Genomic DNA, 22,075 nt, shown 5'->3' with positions numbered 1-22,075 from the left:
GATGATGCTTAAAGCTTTGAAGGCGGTAAAGAAGATTTAGACCGCGATGAAGTTGGCCAAGTTCGCGCAAGGGAGGAAAAGGAGAGAAAAGTGGATACGGAAGGAAACGTGTCTGCGCGTCTGAAATATAGATATCCGTGTCATTATCGTTCTCTATTTTCGCGATCTGCAAAGAGATTGATATGCAAAATATTGTTCGGTGATTTCATCAAACCTTGGACGGAAAAGTTCAATTTGAAAATGTGTATAAAGAACGATAAAAAGGATACACAAAGCTCGTTATCGAGCGTTTTTGCGAGGATAACGTTTTTGGTGGGGAGGGTATGATTTGATATTGGTGGGCACGCTCGATGGGATCGTGTTCGAAAATAATGCGGTCTAGAAGAGGCAATGATAACGATTGAGAAAGATTATCGAAGGCGAGGCACGTGAAACCGCTCGACGTACGATTATTACCTCCGATGCTGGGAGAGGAGAACCACTTTTCCTCGATTTCCGGCAAATTTCGTTGAAAATGGCGCGTACGATCGAAAGATTTCTTCTCGAGCCAAGCTGGTTCGCGCGTTCGAGCGTTCGACTTGCGAGATAAAAAAGGGGGGGAAAAGGAAGAACATGCGCGCGCTATAAATCCTTTCATTCCTAGTGGTACTTTATAAAGCGTTCTATTTTCAACGCTTTACCTATCCCTGGATCAAGGAGAGATCGGGAAATGGTTGAATATTCGCCATTTTTTTCCCTACTTTTCTCCAACTAGAGACAATTATTAAGTTTAATTGTGGTCGTGCTATTTTATCTGCTTCGAGAGCCGATGCTTATGCGTGACCCGTGCGAAAATCTCTCCTTTCTATTTCTTCCCCCTCCTCCCCATTCTTTGCAGCATAGTCGAAGAAGGAACGTTCGAGGCTTCGATTTACTTTCGAAGCGCTCTCGATCCATTTCACGAATCATTCGTGTGTCGATTTGAAACGATTTTCCGCCGGAGTATTCTTACGTTCCAGAAATTTTTCGAGAAAAATTAGGAAATAGTTTCCTTTCTTTCTCTCTCTCTCTCCTTTTCGATTCGTTTCGCTCGAATGGCGAAAAGAAAAAAAAAAGAAAAATTAAAATAGATAGCGAAGGGATGGAGGAGGAACACCTTTAGAAAGGCTCGAAAAAGAGTACCGCCTTGGGAACAATGAGACGACGGTATTCGAATTGTTTTTGCAAAGAAGAAAAGTCTGTCTATCGAACGAACCCATCTCGACGAAACCTTCTCCCTTTCGCTCTTCTTCGATTCGAAACAATTCTGGCTTTTTTCTCTTCCCTCCGTCTCGTCCAGAAGAGGAAGAACACATCTCGAGAACAATTTTGTTGACACCGATTGATTAAGATACCGATTGATCGATCCCATTAAGGAAGTAAGAGGAACGATTCGTCGGTTGCACGCGCGAACGAGCGCCTAAATGTACACGAAACGTGGAGCCGGATGGTTTGGAAATTTAGAACAAAGTTATTTAGTTAGCGCATGAATATGTCAGAGCTTTCTGGCATAGGGGATGAAAGTTAGAAATTCCATGAAGTACTTTGCGTATTAACTTTGACGAAACATCACATCATTATATATACGCAACCTCCCTTCAAAAACACGAGTTTAGACGATAATCGTAAACCTACCGCGAATTTGCTTCCCATTTTATACGTACGCGTAATCATTTCCCGTTAAGAAGAAAGTACAATTTTCTCGTCGAGGAAAAATAATTTCAACGAAATTTCATTGGAATTCGAGCATCGAAAAGGCAAAAAAGAATCTGTTCGCGATACTTTCGATTACTTCGACTCCACTCCAGATGGAAACAACGGATTCGTATCGGCACCCTGTCCAATTTCGCTGCGATGGCCGTCGCGTCCACCGTCTACCTCGATTTTCGTTCAGAAAGATCGAGTAGCGCTTGCCGTTTCCACGATAACATCTCGTCGAATATACATGTATATACACGCGTGTGCCTTTGCCGCCGCCATTAATTCGTTAATTCGACCCGTCCAATAAAATCCAATGAAGGTTAAAGTTTCGCGCGTGACCTCGTTTCCTATCACGTTCCTCCCGTCTCCGATCTAAGAAATTTCGAAAACGTGAAACACCTGGCTGGAACGTTTCCTGGCGCCGAGGCGGATGAAACTCGACGGTTATTAATTATAAAAAAGAAAAAAAAAAGAACGCGTGGTTATTATTTTCGAGGCGAGAAAGGAGGACGACGAGGAGGAGGAGGAGGAGGAGGATTATTGTATCTGGAGCAAAGCCATCCACCCAGCCGCCTAGCGAACGGATGTTTAGCGCGCGAGCTCTTTTCGACGCGTCGCTAGAGAAGTCGGTGGAAAAGTTGGCGGCTTTGTCGCTCTTTCCACGTCGTTCTAATTAATTTTATTAACGAGCGGTGGCTGCGACCATTCGCAACTTTGCATGGGTTATCAACGGGGACGGTTCGTTAACGGTCGCGAGCGAACGGAGGGGAAGAAGAGGGGCGCGATAACGATCGAACCTCCCTTCCCTCCCTCTGGAAAATCCACGCAAGTGTTTAAGCTCGAGAGACACAGACGTGGCGAGCACGAAACGAATCGCGAGATTCACCGAATCCAGTTCGTAAGAAAAGCCAAGATTCTTCGAAATAGGTGAGGAGGGATCGAAGCATCCCTTTCAAACTTCGCCGATGCGAGTGAATCGGCATCGCCCGCCGCTCGATATCAACCGATATCCACGTTTTCCGCTCCGTCCATTTTTAACGAATAACGCGGATTCAAAGCGCCGTTTCGCCGGCAAATCCACGGTCGCTGTCCCCACTCGTTCCTTTTTAACCGGCCAACCGATTGAAACGCGACCACGCGGAAATCGTTTCGCGCGGAATTCCCGTTAAATCACGAGCACGAGGGATTAACGGTTTAACTTATCGAAAAGGGGGAGGGAGGAGGAGTTACTAGAGGAAGAAGGAGTGACGACCTTCCTTCTGAGGTAATAGGAGGAAGGCAATTACGGGAGAAGCAAGGTTGATTTTCGATGTCCACCACGTCTGTCTGTCGTGACCGGTGTACACACACACACACACACACGCACACACACAGAGACATCGTTAAAACGCAGCGAGACGAGCACGATACACGAGCGAGATACCAACTTCCGAGGGAGTTAATGTAGCTTCCCAACGTGTAACTCGATTTCGCCAAGTTGGTCGAAGGCGTCGTCGATGCTGTCTTGGCGGTTTCCGCCCGGGAAATCGGATCATGGATCTTGAATTTCGAGACGCGACTCGAAAACCAAGCCCCCCCCCCTCCTAGCCCCCGCCGTGTTTACCGTGGAATGGACAAACAAAGGGTCAACAAATGAAGCCCGGGGAACGGGAGGATATCATCGTGACCTGGAGGAGGAAACTAGCGAGAACGTGATTACGGAGAAAGGAAACGAAGGGCAAGAAGGACGCTTTTACGCGATAAAGTATTATCGCCAAACGAATTATTTTTTATATTTTATTATTGGCACGCGATCCAAATTTCCATGTCCAGCTCTGTCATACTACGATAACGCTTATCGCGACGATACCAATACGATGCCTCCTTGGACCAATTTTAACAATCTCATCGAGTCGAAATTATTAGAAGGAACGGGAAAGGAGGATTACGAAAGAAAAAGTGACGCGCGTTTAAGGTTCGAAAGATAGTAGGTCGTCCGTGGAAAATCTGGAGGAATTTTAGGTGGTTTACAAAGTGGTAAACAAAGTTTAACCGCGGAATTTTACACGGTGGATTAGATTTAATGATTTCGGGGATGGCCGAATAGGAGAGCGAAAATAGGTTGGCGGTCCGCGGTTAATCGTGGAACAAACGTGGAACGCGTAAAAGAAAACTCACGGCTCTGCGGATTACCGTAAACTCGAGCGTTTTACGCGTCGAAAATATTCCTCCGCGCTTTTTTAACGAGAGACGGGATTCCTCCTCGACGAGATACGATTTCGGACTTTGGAGAAGTTGGCCGAAACGAAAACTCGGATCGAAGTCGGGGCAGAATTTGATCTGACTTTCCACCGACGGAGGAAAGGTCGAACCGCTCAACTCGGAACTCGTATTTTGCCGCCAGCAAACAGGGAATATTCACCATTCGTATGCGCATCGAGGCCAACCACCTTATCGCGCTTCGCCAATTAACCCTCCCCGATGAAAACGTATCTTCTCCCGTCCTCTTGTTGCGCGCTTCTGCATACGTACACACATACACATACATATATATATTTCTCTCTCCACTCTGTTCGACTTCGCCCCGGCAAACGACGAAATTTCAACCGCAATTTCGCCATAGTCATAGATATCATTCGGCTCTTAGACACACGTTGCATCCGTTGAATATGCATGAAGGGGTTAATGCGAAAATCCTCGAAAAGTGGAGGAATGCCCGGGAGACCGGTCGGGAAACCGCGGCCGATTCGCTCCGTAACCGAAAGTCTTCCAGTTTCGATCGAAGAGAGAGAGAGAGAGAGAGAGAAAATACCGGTTGATTATCTCTCTCGAGACCAACTTTGTTCACGGACGACGTAATTGGGACAATTATGTTGAAAAAAGAGCCGTATTCCAATTTTCGTCCGGCCGACATTGACGAAGATCGACGAAGGAATTCGGCTCCCGTTCGCAATTTTCCCCGCTCTTCGTACATCTTCGTGATCGAGAGGGCGGTAATCGAGTGGCGGAGAAGCTTCAAAACGAAGAACGATAGAAAAATCGAGGAGTTTTAAAAATAAAAATCGTTGGCTTGAATCTTCGGCCACATTGCCGATTTGGATTCACCATCGATCCACGCGATGAGAGGAAGAGAAAAAAGGGGAGAGAGAGGGAATAATTGGATCGACGATGACCAATAAGCGGGGGAATTTTCACGACACCCTGTTATCGATGAGTGCAAACACGAGGCTGGCTGTCGGCCAACGCTTCCCTGGATCCTCGTCGATCCTCGATATACCTCGACGGTTAACGACGGTCGTTTCGAAGCATAATTTTTTACAAGAGGCCTCGAAATACGAGATTCGTTAACCGGCCAAGAAAAAATCGGGCCGATCTCCCTTCCTCTCTTCCGCCCCTCCCTCGATTCTTATCCTCCGTTCGAGGGTCACGCGCAACAACGGTCGATTAAAAATTGAAAATATTCCCCCTTTCCATCCTTTCGTCGACCGCGGCGATGCAACAATAAACGATGACCGCCGAGGGGAAAGGCCGAGGCTTTTCGATTAAAAATTTTCCGAACGTTACGTTTCGAAACTGGTTCCGCGAACAATCTCGGCGCCGTTAATTAATTGACATTTCGCGGGGGAGAAAAAGAAAGCAAATTTGAAAGGACGAGATAAACTATTTACCGATCGATTTCTCATCCGATCCACTTTTCGATCCATAAATTTCCCCTAATTCCTGCCATATCCTTCTCAATCGTTCCTCGAAAACGATCTATTCAGCAATTTTCCGTTTGGAATTTCGTTTAACAATCTCGATTATTTTAGAGACAGGTTAGGGTGCACGCTTGATCCAATTCACTTACGCGCGTATGCGTGTGCAATCACGAGAGAAACGATCCACCTCTAACGCTTATTGCTTCTCCTAATTATCCCTCATCGAAACGTTGTTTGATCCAAGGGCAATCACGCCAATGAATATCGTCAGCAACGCTTAAAGATTCAAAGCGGAATCGAGAGTAACCTCGGCGTGGAGGGTGATAGATCATCGTCCGAAACGGGAAGGAAAACAGGATCGGTGGATACGAAGGATCGAAAGAGAGTCGATGATGATTTCGAGGGAACGCTTGGCGATTCTGCTCGAAACACTGTTATAGAATTTAAAGTTCACTGAAATTTTATATGTAATTTTATTATTGAATGTTGCCAGCAACATCACTATTTCATAATTGCTACCTATTTGTTCTTCTTCGATACACACGCTTCAAATATTAAACAGATACGCGCATTTAATTATAATTAAATATATATTCATTCAGCTAAACTTGTACATTTTTATTTATTATTTTCACTTCCCAGTCGACAAATACAAATCGAGAATCTAATATCGCGAGAATGAGTCTATTAACTGGATATATTCGCAACGATAAAATTTGAGGAAACGTTCGTTTCGAGATGATAAACTTCGTTATCCGGAGTTCACCTTTATTATACACAGTCGTGGGTAACTGTTTCATAGTCGCGGACCGATCTCGCGAACGCTCTAATCTTATTTATCGTAGCGAGAGAAATGGGAGAAGAGATCGTGAAAAGTGAATGTACTTCGATCGATAAACGGTTGCTCGCCAGACAACTTTCGATCCTTATAAACTTTTAGAATTATCGCTATGGATGGGAAGAGCGAGTGGGGCGGGAAAGGTGCTCGTTTGATTACCTAATTCCAAGTTAAATTCCGCTCGCAAAGTGCATCGAGGAGGGAGCGCCGCAGCGTGCGCGATGCGGTTCACGGCAAACGGTCGGAGAGATCTATCTCCGATTCAGGTCAGATTTGTTGGCGTACAACAATACGCGCACACTGAGCTTCCACACGTACGCGTGTACGCGCTCCCTATTCTCTCCTTCTGTCACGCATCGAAATTCCTTTGTGCATCCACGTACCCTCCTTCGATTCGTCGAAAATATATATATATATATATATATATATGGAATGCTTTGTCTCGGTATTTCCCTCGATTTTGATAATTACGATAGGCGCGACGAAAACGCGTAAAGAATTCAGAGAATCGAGGGAGATCGTACACGTTTACCTTTGGGAAATATGTACATATGGCGTGTATGTATTCCGTGAAACTCATCCGCGCAAGTGTCTGCAAATATTTAAATGGCAAACGTGCGTTTAACGGGGAAAGTATCCGTGCGGGCGAAAAAAAACAACGTAAATATATTAATCTGCCGTTTCTTTTCTCTTCTCTTTTTACGGCAATTGGAACAGAATAATTCTCCTCGAACAAGTTTTTATCAATCAAGCTTTAAAATTTCTCGTCTCGAAATCGATTATCCCGTATACGAGATCTTGTATAGATATATATATATATATATAACACGACATCGCATCGAGGCATCGCAGAATTACTCACGCGTGCGGATAGGAGCATAGGATTAAGAAAAAGAAGGGAACTCGGAAACAAAGTTGTCGAAGGTTGTCGCGCCTTTCAAAGTTCCCTCGTCGTCGCGCGCATCGAGGATAAAATTTGGAATGGAACGTTGTTCCCTCCAGAATTTCCTCGAATAATAATTACGCGATGCCGTGAAGAAATAGGAGTAGCTTAGCCCCCTCCCCCATGGCTCGATTAATCGTTGCGTATAATACGAGATTCTTATCTCGCGCGTCATCATCCGTCCGATTATATTCGAATTGTCTCGTCCGTTCGATTATTCTGCGCCGAGTGACGATACGCGCGTCACCCGAATCAGAGGCGGAACCTGAACACGCGTGCTTGGAATTGTCTGAATACTCTCGCGAGAATCCGAATGCGTCTCGAACCTCCCATATCCTCTACCCGTTTAATTACACTCGTTTCACGAGGATTAACCTTCCGTGTCGCTGTGACTCTCCGTTTCTTTCTTTTTTTTTTTTTTCGTATCCGCTTCCTCCTCCTCCCTTTGCTCTCATTCGTTCGAAAAGTTTCTTGTTTACCTCCCTTTTCCTCCCCCCCTCCTATCGTTAGTAGTCGGTTTAATTAAAGCTTAACACAGGTCGAGCACCGCGCTGTCAGCGTTTAAACGAACACGTAGCTCGAGCACACCTTTGCCCCGGTGCTAAATTGGGGAAGATAACGCGGCAAATCTAAGCTTAAGCGGCGTCTCGAGATCGCAGGGAAGGGGACCGTAACCGGTGTAACATTGATTGTAACTGGAAACCCGATACCCGTGTTACGCACGGTAAAGTCCGACCGAGTGAATTAACATGGAACGAGAATACCGCAGAGAGAGGGAGGGACGAAGTAAAAGCAAGTTAGATGTCGGCTAACTGCTATAATTCCAAGACGCAAAGTTTCTTAGGATATCTTCATCCGTTTCTCTCCCGTGTATCTACGCATCTCTTCGTAACGCGGATTACGCGGAGATATCGAGATCTCAGATAGTCTTTCTCTTTTTCTAACTTCGTCTCTCGAGGATCGATAATAGAAAAATCAATCGCGCCAATTTATTTATTAGAATAACTTCTTTCCCTTTTTTTTTTCCAAGTTCAAGATTTTATTAGGTAAATCAGATACAAGATTATTGTTTCAGTCGGATAGACTTGAATTTCGATCTTTCTGTCAATTCTTCGAATTTTCGTCGAGCGATTCCTCTAACTCAACTCAAACTTTCTCTGAACTACATCTGAACGATGCATCGTTTTGCAAATTAAAATGTCCGGCTTTAAATCTTTGCTACGACTTTTTAAGCGTTCTCTTTCAGTGGCGAAAACGAACCATTTCGATAGCTTCGACACCTGATTTTCTAAAATGGAACGCAAAAAGGTAATCAGTGACGCGAACGATGCTTCTCATATCGAAATTGTTGCATTGGAAATTCTTAGAGCGGTCATCGCGACTCTTCTTGAAGGAACGCTCTTTCGGACGACGCCACGAAGGGGAAGTAATTCGAATCTGGTTGGAAGTTACGGTCGTGGAAAAAAAGGGGGAAGGAAGTTATTTATTTGCTTAGTTATATACACTTAATATACGACGTAATATATTTTATTATGCAAACATCCATAGATGTTAACCCTTTTGCGCTCCAAGCCTTTTTCGTCGAACCAACAATTCCAGACGCATCCGTACAGTAAATTTCTTAGCTAACTTAAAATGATTTCAAGTTAAATGTATAAAAATTTTTATTATTATTTTAATACTTTATGTATTTTTACGTATAAAGAGAAGAAAATTTGTCGGGTATTAAAGTCTATATCGTTGTTTTGTGTGGTATTTTTATAAAGCAATTACCAAAATGAATCCTCGGTTTGACAAATATCGCGATAAAATGTCGTTTCATATCTTTCACCTTTCTTATTTCATTAAAAGCATTAAGAGCAATACCAATAATGTGCTCTCATCATCTATTATTCTTATTTTTCACCTTCTTATATCACATCTCTACTTTCATCACTCTCATTTCTCTTCTCTCTACTATCAATTTCTTAAGAAATAATTTCGTTACTCGATAACGAAAAATCAAACTCACCTTCGCTCCAACTAATTTCATTACCGTATTACAAAACTGAAAAACTTTGAAAATATTTCCCATGACTGTGAAACTCGAACTAACTCCGAAAATTAATAGTTCGATCATATCCACGCTTTAGAGTAAGATCATACGCAGAATTTAGGAATAAATTCGCTTCACGAATTTATTTTAAAAAAATCGAACGAAAATAAATATTGTCGCCGTTCGAATCGTCGCGTCGATCCAAGCTGTGACGGGGAGTCACCTCACCGAGTTATCGAATCGAGAGGTGATTCGAGCGCAAAGGGTTGATATTTATATACGTTGAAGAATTTGAACGGTGGTTCGAGCACACACGAAAGAAGGAAAATTCGAAAGGCAGAGTTTTCTCTCCTTTTCCCTTTCCTGTTGGTTGGCTAACAATGTTGACGCGTCCGAACGGCGGATGCCAATATTTGGCCGGCGTCCCTCCAAATTCTTAGGGGACGGTCGCGAAAGAAACGAAGGATTGGAAGGATGAAATAAGTTAGGGCGGGGACCGAGTAACCGAACCTTGTCGCGAAACTTGTACGCCGGCTAATGCCATTGTAAGGGGCAAACTTTATCCTCCTATCCCTCCCCTCCTCCTCCCCCCACCCTACATCTCCCGTTCTATCATCCCTCGAGTACGGCCTCTCCTCGTGTTCGCAGGCCGTGTACACACATGCGTTCTCGATCCTCCCGTATAATCGTAATCGTATCCAGTGGAAAATGGTGATAGTGGTGGAGAGTTTTTGGAAATAATAATTTAAATATGGAAAGATGAGGTTTTTCTTTTTTATTCCCTCGTTTGTTCCAGGCACAACGACCTACCGTGGAACATACGCAAGTTCTTGAAGAATCAGCTGAGGGAGTTCAGGTTTGATGACCTGAGGGATACCCACCCCTGGTCCCGAAGCGCGTGGAGCCACACGGATCTGAGAAGATTGAAGGAGGGCATGGTTGCTGCGCAGGTGAGCGCGATGATAACCGCAACAACCTTCCGTGAAAAGACATTAATCCGGTGGAAAGTGGAGCCAAGACCGAAAACGGACGATATATATATATATATATATTTTCTGGACGTCCAATTACTCGTTGCGAAGCATCGCTACTTTTCTCCCCGAGCAAATATTCTCTCGAGGAGGAGGTTGGTGAAAGAGCCGGTGCATCACCCATTTGAAACACTTTTCGAGAAAAGTCCTTTCTCCCTCGAGCCACGATTTATAGCCGGACGAAAATTACGAGCTCTACCCTCTTTCGTTTTCTTCCTTCCTTCTTTCCAAGATCGGTGGAATGGCGCGGCCACGACGAAATCGGACAACAATACGCGTCCGTTCGAATAGCTCTCGAGAAACGATCTTCCTCCTACGTTGGATCGCCAATTAGTCGAATCGAGCGAGCGATTTTCAGAGAGAGTTGGAGTAGCGCGTAAACGATGGAAAATCTCGTGTCGCTTGACCAAGCTAAACGTAAAAATCGTTTCAAGTTGCGTTCGGGACGAAACGAGCCGAATCGCGTGTCTCCGTCTTTTAACCCTTCACGATGTTTCAATTACTTTTCCTTCCTTGTCTCGTTCGTATAAACCAATCGATCGAGACGAACGCGTACGAAATCCCTTTTATCTCTGTCATTAGTCGATCGTTATCACGATTATCTCGCAAACGCGGGTTCGAAAAGGTAAAAATTCGAATCTGTTATATTATCGAGCCGAATAACGAAGAGAATAGATTCTTTTTAGTAATCGATTTCTCGCATTTGTCCGATATTCCGCGGCGACGAAAATTAATCCGTTCGATTAATCTCCAAGCATTCTTTTTCTCCGATTTTATTCGTTCGAATCGACTCGAAATATTTCGGTCAGAAACTCCTCGTCCTCGGAGAAGGAATCGTCCCGGCCACCAAATTAAAAAGCCAAACTTGCCACTCGATTTCCGGCCTATTCCCCAATCGAATAAATCTTTTCTTTCTCTCGTCTCGTTTGGAAAATGATCGATCGGAATCGTTTCACGAAATCGAACGAAGACGTGACTCGAAACCGTCGGGAAGAGGGAAGAGAAAAGACTATTTCGTGGAAAATAGAAAATCGCCATCTCTTTTGTACCCGGCTTTCTGTACCCTCGATGATGACGTTACGTTAAACGTAATGGGGGAAGAGGGGGGGGGGAGAAGATTGCGGTGATGGAACGGAAAATTGTGATTGTTACAGCTTCCTTCCTTGAGGAAGGAAATAGAACGAGAGGAACGGTTGCGATCGCGCGAATCCAGCGATAACCGATTCCTTCGTTCGGTCTGTCCAAAGTGTGGGGAAGCTTAATCCGACAATTTTGCACGGAAACTCGACCAAACTCATTATCGGGATTAACATTTCCCTTGATCACAATTTATCTCGTCTTATTCCCTCTCGAACAGAGATAGAGAGACAGAGGGAATATGCACCTCGATATCGATTTTCGATTTCTAATTCTGTACCGTGAACTTAATACGAACGAATTACGTAAAATCGTTTACCCGATCCTTCGAATAATCTTGGACTTTTATCTTTTAATCGTAATCCACGTAATTTTCTTAACGAGATTCCTCGAAGAGAGAGAGAGAGAGAGAAAGAAAGAAAGAACGGTTTTTACTCGATAAATCTAATGAAAACGTCGGTTTCGACATCGTTTCGATTCTCTGTTCCTTCGTTGGAAAGGACAGGAGCACCAGTTGAAAGAAGCACGCGTCTAAGTAATATCGCGCGGACAAAAGTAGATTATAATTTCACTGGTTTGCGTATAAAAGCCGGGCAACGTATAGCAGCAGTAGTAGTAGTCGGTCCCTCGACACGCCCTTTCTAAACGAATCGCCACGCGCGTTACGTAATGAAACTGGCTACCTGTGAAATTGCTTTCGCGATGAATTTCGTTTCGTTATCGCCGACCAACGCCCCTCCCGTATCCGCCGCGACGCGACCTCGACGCGAGTCTGGACGGAAGATATATATTTTTGACACGGCCTCGAATATTGTTTCGCACGAATGCCGAATTCGATGAAGCGCGATCTTTCGTTCTTCGAGTTAAGAATCCGCCTCGCTGTTGAATAAATATCGCTTCACTCTCGATGAAAACTCGTGGCTAACTGTACGAATGTGTGCCTGCCTCCTCCCAAAGGGAGGAGATATTTAAATTCCCGTGGAAACGCGACTATCGAATCAATCGAAATAAAGTTCGAAATCCGAGGAAAAGATCGTAGAAGGGGTGTAAAAAGGGTGTAAAAACATAAGGTGGCCCTCCATTTTCTTCGAACCAGGCGGTTCCCCTTTATCCTTGAGATGGAGGTTTAACTTTAAAAAGTGGGAAATGGAATTCCATGGAGGAGAGAATCGGCCGTGGCTCCCTGCGCCGTTCGATCTTGGAAAGAGAAGATCTTGGAAAACACCTTAGCCCCGATTGCTCGTTAACTAGAAATAGTCTCCCTGCTATTATATCTATTAGAAGCTCGTCTGGAAGGCGCGATTACGCGGGCAAAGGAGGGCATAAGGGATGATAAAGAGGAAGGCAGCGGGTGGTTGCGAGCGAGGGTTGAAGAAGATCGCTCCATTTTACTTTCTCTCCTCTGGTGTTACATAACGCGAGAGGGGTATGACAGGCGGGAAAATTCAAATGATTCTACGCGCACTTCTTCCACGCGTGGCGCACGACGAGCGCAACGCGGTCCAATTTAATTAATAGCGTGATTAAAAGGGAATACTAATTACGCAAATAACACGGAGCCGGGTTATGATTATGAATTGCCGACGACGACGGAGGGGAAGCGTTCGAGTTGAACGATAAACAAGCTCGAACGTGGAGAAATTTAGGGGAAAGGTTAGGCGTGGGCGTAGGCATCGCGTCGAACCGCGGCGTTACACGGGCGGCGATAGGCGACAAAACGATCGTCTAATTTTATGGGTCGTTTCTCAAACGTCAACGCTCGCCCCCCGAAGGCATTCAGCTTGCTTACGTGGAGAGGAAAGGGGGCGACTGGCCGGTTATGCTCACTGAAACGAACGCGCGTGTATGCATAATATACACGGCGCCGTTGTACGCGTGCACAGGATATATCTGGCGAGCCAGTCTCGACTCGATCCATCACTGTCTCGGTTAATTCGGACGGAGAGGGAAGGCATCCGCCGCGGAAAGGTTACGAAGCATTGATCGCCCTGCCATCCCTTATATACTCCACTACTCGTAGTCGGAAATGCCGTAAGGGCGCACGTAATCTTGTTTACGTACGAAACGACCGATTTCGATCGCATTATGCGCTACGATATATATATATATATATATATATATAGAGTCCTGGATTTTTCGAGCCGAGAAGTTCTCGAGTCCGATGCATGGAAAATCTACAACGCTGTACAAGCGTTTCCGATTGCACCCGGGAGGTAGGTATCCCCGAGCAATCGGTCGCGATTCCTGCCCGCTACGTTCCAAAAGTGAATTCCAACCGATTCGAAATAACTCGAGTCGTGCTCCATTCAAAACGTTCGAGCTTCGGGGAATTGGGTTTGAACCCGATGTCTGATAGCGAGAAGAATGCGCGTATCGAACGGAAAGCTCGAGATACCGGCTTTCGGTACGCGTTCCACCCTGCGAATAATTCTAACTCCAGCGCGATAAAGCGGATTCTAAAAAGGGGAAGAGAGAAAAAAAGAGAGAAAAAAAAGGGAGAGCGTGGGCCGTTTGAAGGACGGTGGTGATCCCTCGAGAACGTTTAGCCTCGCTCGAGAGAACGTTGCACGCGGATGTTACGCACGATCTAATTTCACGAAAGGGCCGTCGCAGACCCGGGGCGCGAGCATCGTCTTTAAAGTGGGACAACACCGGCCGATTATACCCGTCGTCGACGGGGGAGTGAATATTTTTACGGAACGTCTGACCTAAAACTAACCCGTCTCCGATTTTGCGCGAAACGTCAACGTTTGGAGGAGGGGAGGGGAAAAAAGGAAGAGGGGAAAAAAAGGAAAAAATCGTACAACGAACACACGATTTTATATAAAATATCCGACCTAAAATTCGAGGCGAGCTGGATGCTAACGAGACATTGGAACAAAGTTTTTTTCCAAGCAAACAGTTCCCCGGTCTTTTCCGTGCGTTTAATCGTCGCTCGATTCGCTATCGCGGAACACGGATCAAAAAGCCGACGATTGCGTTCGAGTATAAAACACGGTATATACGGCGTTATACGCTTGTATTTCGAGATGCAATTTCATTCTTTTTTTTTCTTCTTTCTTTCTTTCGCGAGTAGCGACGAGTCGTTAATTAAGAATAAATTCTCGTCGAGGGTGAAATTGTTTGATAACAGGCCGGCGGAGGAAGGAATTAATTGCGAATTAACGAGAAATCAAAAAGTTTGCGAGAACGCGGTTTCGTTTCGCGGAAACCTCTTTTGCCCTCGACCCAAGCCTCCAACCGTGTATAATCTCCGCCGCGGCGATTTAAATTATTGTCGTTTCGCAATTAGCTCCAGGAGGGGCAGAAACTCGGGCGGTGTTTATGTAACTCGTGACAACGAGAAAGAGAAAATTGCAAAAATCCCTCCTTCTGGACGGGTAATGAAGTCGCGGAAAGGTGTCGCGTCACGCGTTAAAACCGTTTGACGGAGGAAGAAGAGAAAGAAAGAAGGATAATAAAGGAGGGAGGGAGGAAAGCGAGGGGTTGGAAAGCGTCATCCGTTGATTTACGACAACACCACGACGCTCCGAACCCGCGTTTCGTCCAGTTAAAAAACGAAACGAAATTTGTCTGCGTATCTAATGTATGTACGCACGCGTTTTTTATTTTAAATAAAAATATTTACACGATGGCGTCGTCGTGTAAAATAAAAGTGTAAAAGAAAAAAAAATAAAAAAACGAATTCAGTAAAAATTTTTTTTAGCAAGTCTTAGAATTCGAGTCGAATTCTGAGACTTTCTGAGATTTCTTTTTACGAAAGAGGGGGGTTATTCGGCGGAGATATCGAGAGAAATGGAAGAATCTAGTCTAGGGATGGTAAGTATTATCGAGCACTATTCGGTCCCGTTTGACGGCGTAACAACGATCGAGCGGCGTACAAAAGTAGTTTTTATGCGAGCTCACGTTCACCCCTCTTATCGGCTCGAATGAAATATCGCGTTTAATCCTCGGGATCTGATACATCGGTTTAATTCACTCCAAGTAGAATATATTCTTAGCCGGTGTATATACATTGCGAGCCAGTAGGATAAATACTCTCTTATTTATGGCTCCCGATATCCACCTATTTAAAATTCAAAGCGGCGTCCTGCCTGTACCACGGTTTCGTAATACCTCTTTTTAATTATTTCCAAACTTTTTTATCCGATAACGAATCGAAACGAGAGAAATTACCATCTCTTTACGGATATACTAAATCTTTCCCTGTCGTCGAAACTCCAATTCGCACGATTAATCGTGGCAAATCGAATTGATCGAAACGAGCGATAAAAGGCAAAATGGCGACTTTCGTTTCGATTCGAAAAGAGGCGATGTTATTATTGAGCGTATTTTTTATTTATAAAAAAAGAAAAAAAAAAGTGAAAAAAAAGAAATGCACCTCGATTACGTTCCTTGTTGGTTGTTGCAGTTTTGGTCAGCTTACGTCCCCTGTTCCTCCCAACACCTCGACTCGGTTCAACTGGCGCTCGAGCAGATCGACCTGATTCGTCGACTGGTCAACAAGCATCCTGAAAGCATGGTCCTCGTCACCACGGCGGAAGGTGAGGCATTTCCCCTTTTCGCAATTCTACTCCTTTGTAACCCAACTCGTGGGTTACAAACCGCCACGTTTTCAAGATACAACGTCGATTCGCGTCATGGAATGTTTACACGCGACGGAGAGAGGAGAGAAAAAGAAAAAGGAATAAAAGAAAAGAAAAGCGAGGAGGGGACGAAGAGTCGGCTCGTTTTTTTTCCACGCGGCCTATATAACGCGGTCAAAGGTGAGAAAATGAGAGTAAAAAGATTATCCAGTTACACATTATGCGAAGATAAATTTTCAATAGCGCGCGCGCCACTCGCCTGGCATCGGGCCAAACCGATTCGATTTCTCCCTCCGGCCGAATTGTTATCGACTCGCTCACCCTCCTCTCTCGTCAAAGAATTCCCATCGAAAGCGTGACCTATTTTCTTTTTTTCCCTATCTGGATCCACGTTAAAAAAGAAAAAAAAAAAAAAAAAAGGAAACGAAGCGGTCTCTCTCGTGACGATTACCGAGACATCTCGAGTACGAAGTACGCTCGGTGACAAACGCGAGTATTTGTTCGTTGAACAAATTTTGCGCGTACATGCAAACCACTCGTTACACGCCCCTATTAGATAACCGGGCTCGAATTAAATCGTCGGCGAAAGTAAACGGAAATACGGCGCGGATCGAACAACACGCGATTGCTGCCCTCCGAGTTGGAGAGAGTATCGCTGCTCTTTAATAGAATCGCCAAACTGGTTCCCAAGTTAAACACGGAATTATTAATTGCCAATCGGATCTGGTATAATGTAAATATACGGTGCGTTCGTCTTTCGACACAGAATCTCTCCTCGCGCTCGGGAACGTCTTTCGCCAGTTTTAGAGGACCTACAGATATATACGTGGATGTATATATATGTATATATCGTACGTTCTTAGTCAGCGTTCTCTCGCGAAGGAAGGCCCATCGTATTCGAAAATCGTCCATCTCTAGGATCTCTGGGAGGGTGGAAGGAGTCGTCTTCGGTTCACACGCGAAGAATATGAAATCGAGGTCGACGAACGTCGGGAATTACCATCCCCTATTTGTTCCGAGAATGGGCCGTTCGACGTTACACACCGCCACAATTTCTGGCGTTCCGCCAATGTCAGGGGGCGGCTGGCTGGCTGGCTGGCTGGCTGGTGGCTGGCAGACACCCTCGAAAAGAATTCCCAGACCTCTCCATCCGGAGAAAATCTTGGTGGAGCGAAATCTTCCACGCCTCTGCCTTAACTCTCGCGTCTTTTCCGTTTTAATTAATTCCTCGTCGCGTTCGACCGGCTCGCGAGATGGATAATAAATGAACTCGCCCCGAGTTACTCGTCCCCCTTACGTGCTTGGAAAACAATCCGTCGTTCGGCGGAAAGGAAATTTACCCACGTACGATATGAAAGGTTCGATCGAGATCGACGAATCCCTTCGAACAACCGGCCTTCCTGCGTTCGCTTCCGGTTGCCCGTTCTCGGTCGCTACGAGATTCGCTGGACAGGTGCCAAAACGTCCAACGGGATGGAATCCCTGCCCGTCGTCCTTTCGCAGTGGAAATCTCGGGCCAGCTCCCTCCTCCCCCTCCTGTTATTATCGCCGCCGTGAATACACTTCTCGAGAATTTAGGACGTCGCGAAAAAAGATATCCATCCTCTCCGCAATTCCCTTGTCCCTCGTTGATGGAATAGTTCGACGGTTCGTCTTTGATACGTCTTCTTCGATCTCAAGATCGTCGCCATGATTCGTCACGAATTTAAGAGAGAAGGAAAAGGACGAGGACTGGTGGAGGACGAAGCAACGAACGCTTCGTTGATCGTTCGACTCGATACTTTCGAAGGACGAGAGAAGGAGACACTCGTTACGCGACGAAGATGATAACGAAAGGAGAATTTTTTCGAAATGGATTCGAAAGCTAAGTTTCGATCTCGCGAGAGTTCAGGGCGCTGCGCGATAATCCTCGAAAAACGTAACGCGGATCCGATGAGAAAATATCGGGCCGACAGGGGGACGGAAGATTCAGCCGGTTGTAAATTTCAAGTGAAATGGAAAAATGTCAAGCCGCAGCCGACCGTTCGATAAGCCGAACCACACGGCGGCGCGGCTTCGTGTCGGCATGCACATGCATATGTAAATAGACACGCGATAGCCGTATAAAGGAACGATTGTTCGAAATTTGCAAGTTGCTTTTTCCCTCCGCCGAAACATATCTTTGCGTTATCCCGATGATTTATGCGCTACACGCTTGTGCCGCGATATCGACGGAATATTCAACTATGATTCGAAAGAGAAATCGAAAAACTTATCGAAATCGAGACTCGTAAATAATTACGAAATTTACTTACAATTGTTTCGTCGCGGTGGCTTGAAAAGTGGTGGACTTCTTCGGCGAAAAGATCGAGTAAAGTTGAAACACGCGTCGCTCGAAGGAAGGCCGATACGAGACTGATCTCGTGGAAACAAAATTTAAACGCACGCCAAGGTGACACGAGCCGCGTTGTTTTCTTATGGCGTCGTCTCGTCTATCGTATTGGATTCTAAGAAACAAGGGTACGGAGAAGTCGGTGTGTTTATCCGAGCCGGTTGTTGCCTCGGGTCGGGAAACTTTCGACGTGGCGAAGCTACGTACCATCGCGCCCGTGCTGGATACTTTGGAACAATAGTTCAAAATGTCCCCGGGAGTTGGAGGAGGAATTTACGAGGCAAGAAGACGAACTTGCCGCCACCGTTTATGATTTCTCGCCCGAGAAATCCAATCGAATTATCGCTCCAAATTCCTTCGAGAGATCGTAAAGCGTGATGTTTTGTATTGAAAGAGCGAGGAAAAGAGGAAAATTGTACGTGGAACGAACAGCTTTCGGAAAGAATCTGGCGAATTCTCGCATCGCAAATCGATGAAAAATCGCGTCGTGGAAACGCGTATAACGGACGAAGTACGAACGAATGCAAATAAATTCGTCGCGGCTCACTGTTCCCCCTGTTTCTTTCCATTTGTCCTCTAATTACGATTAAATACCAGAGAAATGAAAGAAATTAAAATTGCTCGATACGAAGGAATAATTTCGCCTGCTCCATTTCACTCCATTTCGCGGCAAGAGGGAAGAGATAAATGCGCGCGATCAAGATCCGTATACACGTATACGCGACACGTAGGATATATAGAAAGAGGATATAGAATCCATCGGGATTATAGGTTTTCGAGTAAATTCGTCGAGCCGCGGAGAATCGGTGTTCCATTAGCGAGGTTGGAAAAGCTGGATCGCGTGCGGTCGAAAGCGGAAAAGTTCGAATTCCCCGCGATAAATGGCGGGTGGACATCCCGCCGGGGGTTGGCCTGAAGCGGCGCGAAAACTCTCTCTCTCTCTCTCTCTCTCTCTCTCTCTCTCTCGTCCATCCGCCAGCGTTATATATCCGCGGTGTATCGGTATCCCGGAACCGGCGACCTAACGCAATTTGTTCGCGGTGTTTTAATCGAATCCGAACGACACCGAGGCTGCGAATCCGATTTCACGGAGGCCGATAGTCGTGCTCCCCACCTTTACCGACCGGACTCGATTAAAACGATTAAACCGGTCGGGTTGCCGATCGAATTCACCGGCTCGCTCGCTAAATACTGACGCGATATAAACCCGGCCGCAAGAAGGATCCGGCCGAGGGTGTCCGGTTCTCGAACGAAATTGGCCAACAACGTTCCATTATTCTATTCGCGTTGGGATTAATCGAGCCTCGTTTACGCTTCGTAATTAATGATCCGGCCGATAACGGTGGACCGCCGGCGGTCTCCAATTTAAACGATTCAATTAGACCGGCGATCAAAAGTGACGGGTGACTTTAATTAATCGTGAGTGAAAGGTGACGAATTCGAGACGTCGCGTGTTTTGTGTTCTTTTTGTGAAGCAATGGATGATCGAAAACGAGTGACAAGTGGCTTTTAGTGGAATAATGAGTGAGAGGTAATATTAAAGAAGTCGTAACTTATTAACTTAAGCCAACGATTAAAAGTAACGAGTGAGTTTGATTGATTGTATATGGTTTAAAGTGACGAATTCGAGACGTCGCGTGTTTGAGATTTGTAATATTTTTTTGTGAAGCAACGGAAACGATGATCGAAAACGAGTGACAAGTGGCTTTTGGTCGATCGTGGAATAATGTGAGAGGCTTCGTAATATTTGTATAAAGAAGTCGCGACGAAGCCAACGATTAAAAGTGGCTTTAATTAATCGTAAAGTAAAGGTACGAACGACACGTGTTCTGATGCGCGATATATTTTTGCAATAAAGCGAACGAAACCGACGATTAAATGGGACGAGTGGCTGTAATCGTACATAAGAGAGTGATAGATAAGGAATTTGAGATATTCGATGTGAAATTTTCCAATATTTTTTCTTACAATCGAAAGAACGATCGAAAAGCGACAAGTGGCTTCTTATCGATCGATGGGATAATACTGAAATTGTTTAATACCAGGCTTCGTAACATTTGTATAAAAAAAGTTGCAACGAAGCCAATGATTAAAAGTGACGAGTGGCTTTAATTAATCGTACGTAAAGTAAAAGGTAACGAATTTGGGACGTGTGTTTGATGCGAGACTCTGTAACATTTTTTATAAAGCGTTGGAATGAAAAAGTGACAGGTGACTTTAATTATTCGTACGTAGAATAATACGAGAGTGCTTAATACGTTTAATACGAGGTCTCGTGATATTTTTATAAAAGTGTTGCGACGAAATCAACGATTAAAAGCGACGAGTGGCTTTAATTAATCGTACGTAGAGTAAAAAAAAAAGGTAACGAATTTTCCACGTACATTTGATGTGAGATTTCCTAATATTTTTATAAAGTGTTGCAATGAAATCGATGGTTAAAAATTGACTTTAATTAATCGCACGTAGAATAAAATAGAATTTGAAATATTTGACGCGGGATTTTGCGTAATAATTTTGCGAAAAAGTGTTGCGATAAAACGATTCGATGTCGAAAGTGGCAAGTGATTTTTCGTATAAAGATATTCATCGTACAAAGATAAGAAATATGAAACGTTGCGATACTTTCTTTTATAGAGATGTGCTTAATTAAATCGACGATCGAAAGTGACGAGCGGTTAATTAATCGTACGCGGAGTAAGAGAATGTAAGATACGTTATTACCACGAGATTCCGTAATATTTTTACAATGAAGCGTTGCAATAAAATGATGAAAAGTAATTTTTAATTAATTACAGATAACGTAAAGATAACGAATATGAGATGCGCTTATTCCGTAATATTTTTATAAAGAAGTGTTATACGATAATTATAACTGGTAAAACATCGTTCACCAGTGAGATTGCGTAAATGAGATTGTTTTTATATTTTAATATACAATATGTTTATTTAGCTTCGAATCTCTACTACTGCATTAGCTTTCAATTTTATCATTGTCTAAATAAAATCAATAAACCGTTCTTAAATTACTTACAATCCTGATAATATAAGATTCTATACTATTCTTCTTTTAAACGATACAATAATAAATAAAAACACATTTAGACTTTTTAATTCAGATTCGTTAAAAAGCTTCAATATTTTCCACAACGAATAAAACTACCTATAAAACTAACTCTTTCTCTCTTCAATACGTATTACAAAATTATCTTCTCGATCAAACGTAAATAAAACTCTTTGTTGTATCGCGTATTCACCAACCAACCAATTTATATACAATTTATATACACATATATACGTATATTTCCGGTAAGGAAATTGCGAAGGGTGTCTGAAGGGAATGGGGAGGAAGGAGTCCGTAATAATTAGCCGAATGACGGTACTTGAGAAGATTCGCGATAAGGGTGGAAGTTGGGAGTCGTGTCTACGCAATTACAACAATAATAATAATAATAATAATAATAATAATGATGATGATGATGATGATGATGATGACGAGAATGGAAGAGAGAATTGAAGGAGGGTTTAACGTGTGGTTTCAGGTATAGAGAGGGCTCACAAGGAGGGTAGATTAGCGAGCCTGATAGGGGTCGAAGGGGGCCACGCGGTTGGAGCGAGTCTGGCCGTTCTGAGGATGTTGTACGAGTTGGGCGCCAGATACCTCACCCTCACGCACACATGCAACACGCCTTGGTGAGTTTACCAATCGAGACGTATCGTCCCAATCGATACGATCCT

The 22,075-nt window shown here is 44.4% G+C and overlaps 1 protein-coding gene across 1 annotated transcript in view; it reads left to right on the top strand.

The window, feature by feature from the left end:
- LOC122718922 (dipeptidase 1) overlaps positions 1-22,075 on the top strand; it is a 52,132-nt gene that overhangs the window by 3,431 nt on the left and 26,626 nt on the right. The window contains exons 2-4 of the mRNA XM_043944335.1: positions 10,009-10,162; positions 15,792-15,924; positions 21,880-22,030. Of these exons, the coding sequence (XP_043800270.1) occupies positions 10,009-10,162; positions 15,792-15,924; positions 21,880-22,030 (438 nt within the window). The remainder of the gene's footprint in view (positions 1-10,008; positions 10,163-15,791; positions 15,925-21,879; positions 22,031-22,075) is intronic.

Source organism: Apis laboriosa, unplaced genomic scaffold (genome assembly GCF_014066325.1).
Source record: "Apis laboriosa isolate Shangri-la unplaced genomic scaffold, ASM1406632v1 scaffold11_cov152, whole genome shotgun sequence".
NCBI lineage: Eukaryota > Metazoa > Arthropoda > Insecta > Hymenoptera > Apidae > Apis > Apis laboriosa.
Note: the sequence above shows the minus strand (reverse complement) of the source record. Positions and strands in the feature narration are given on the sequence as shown.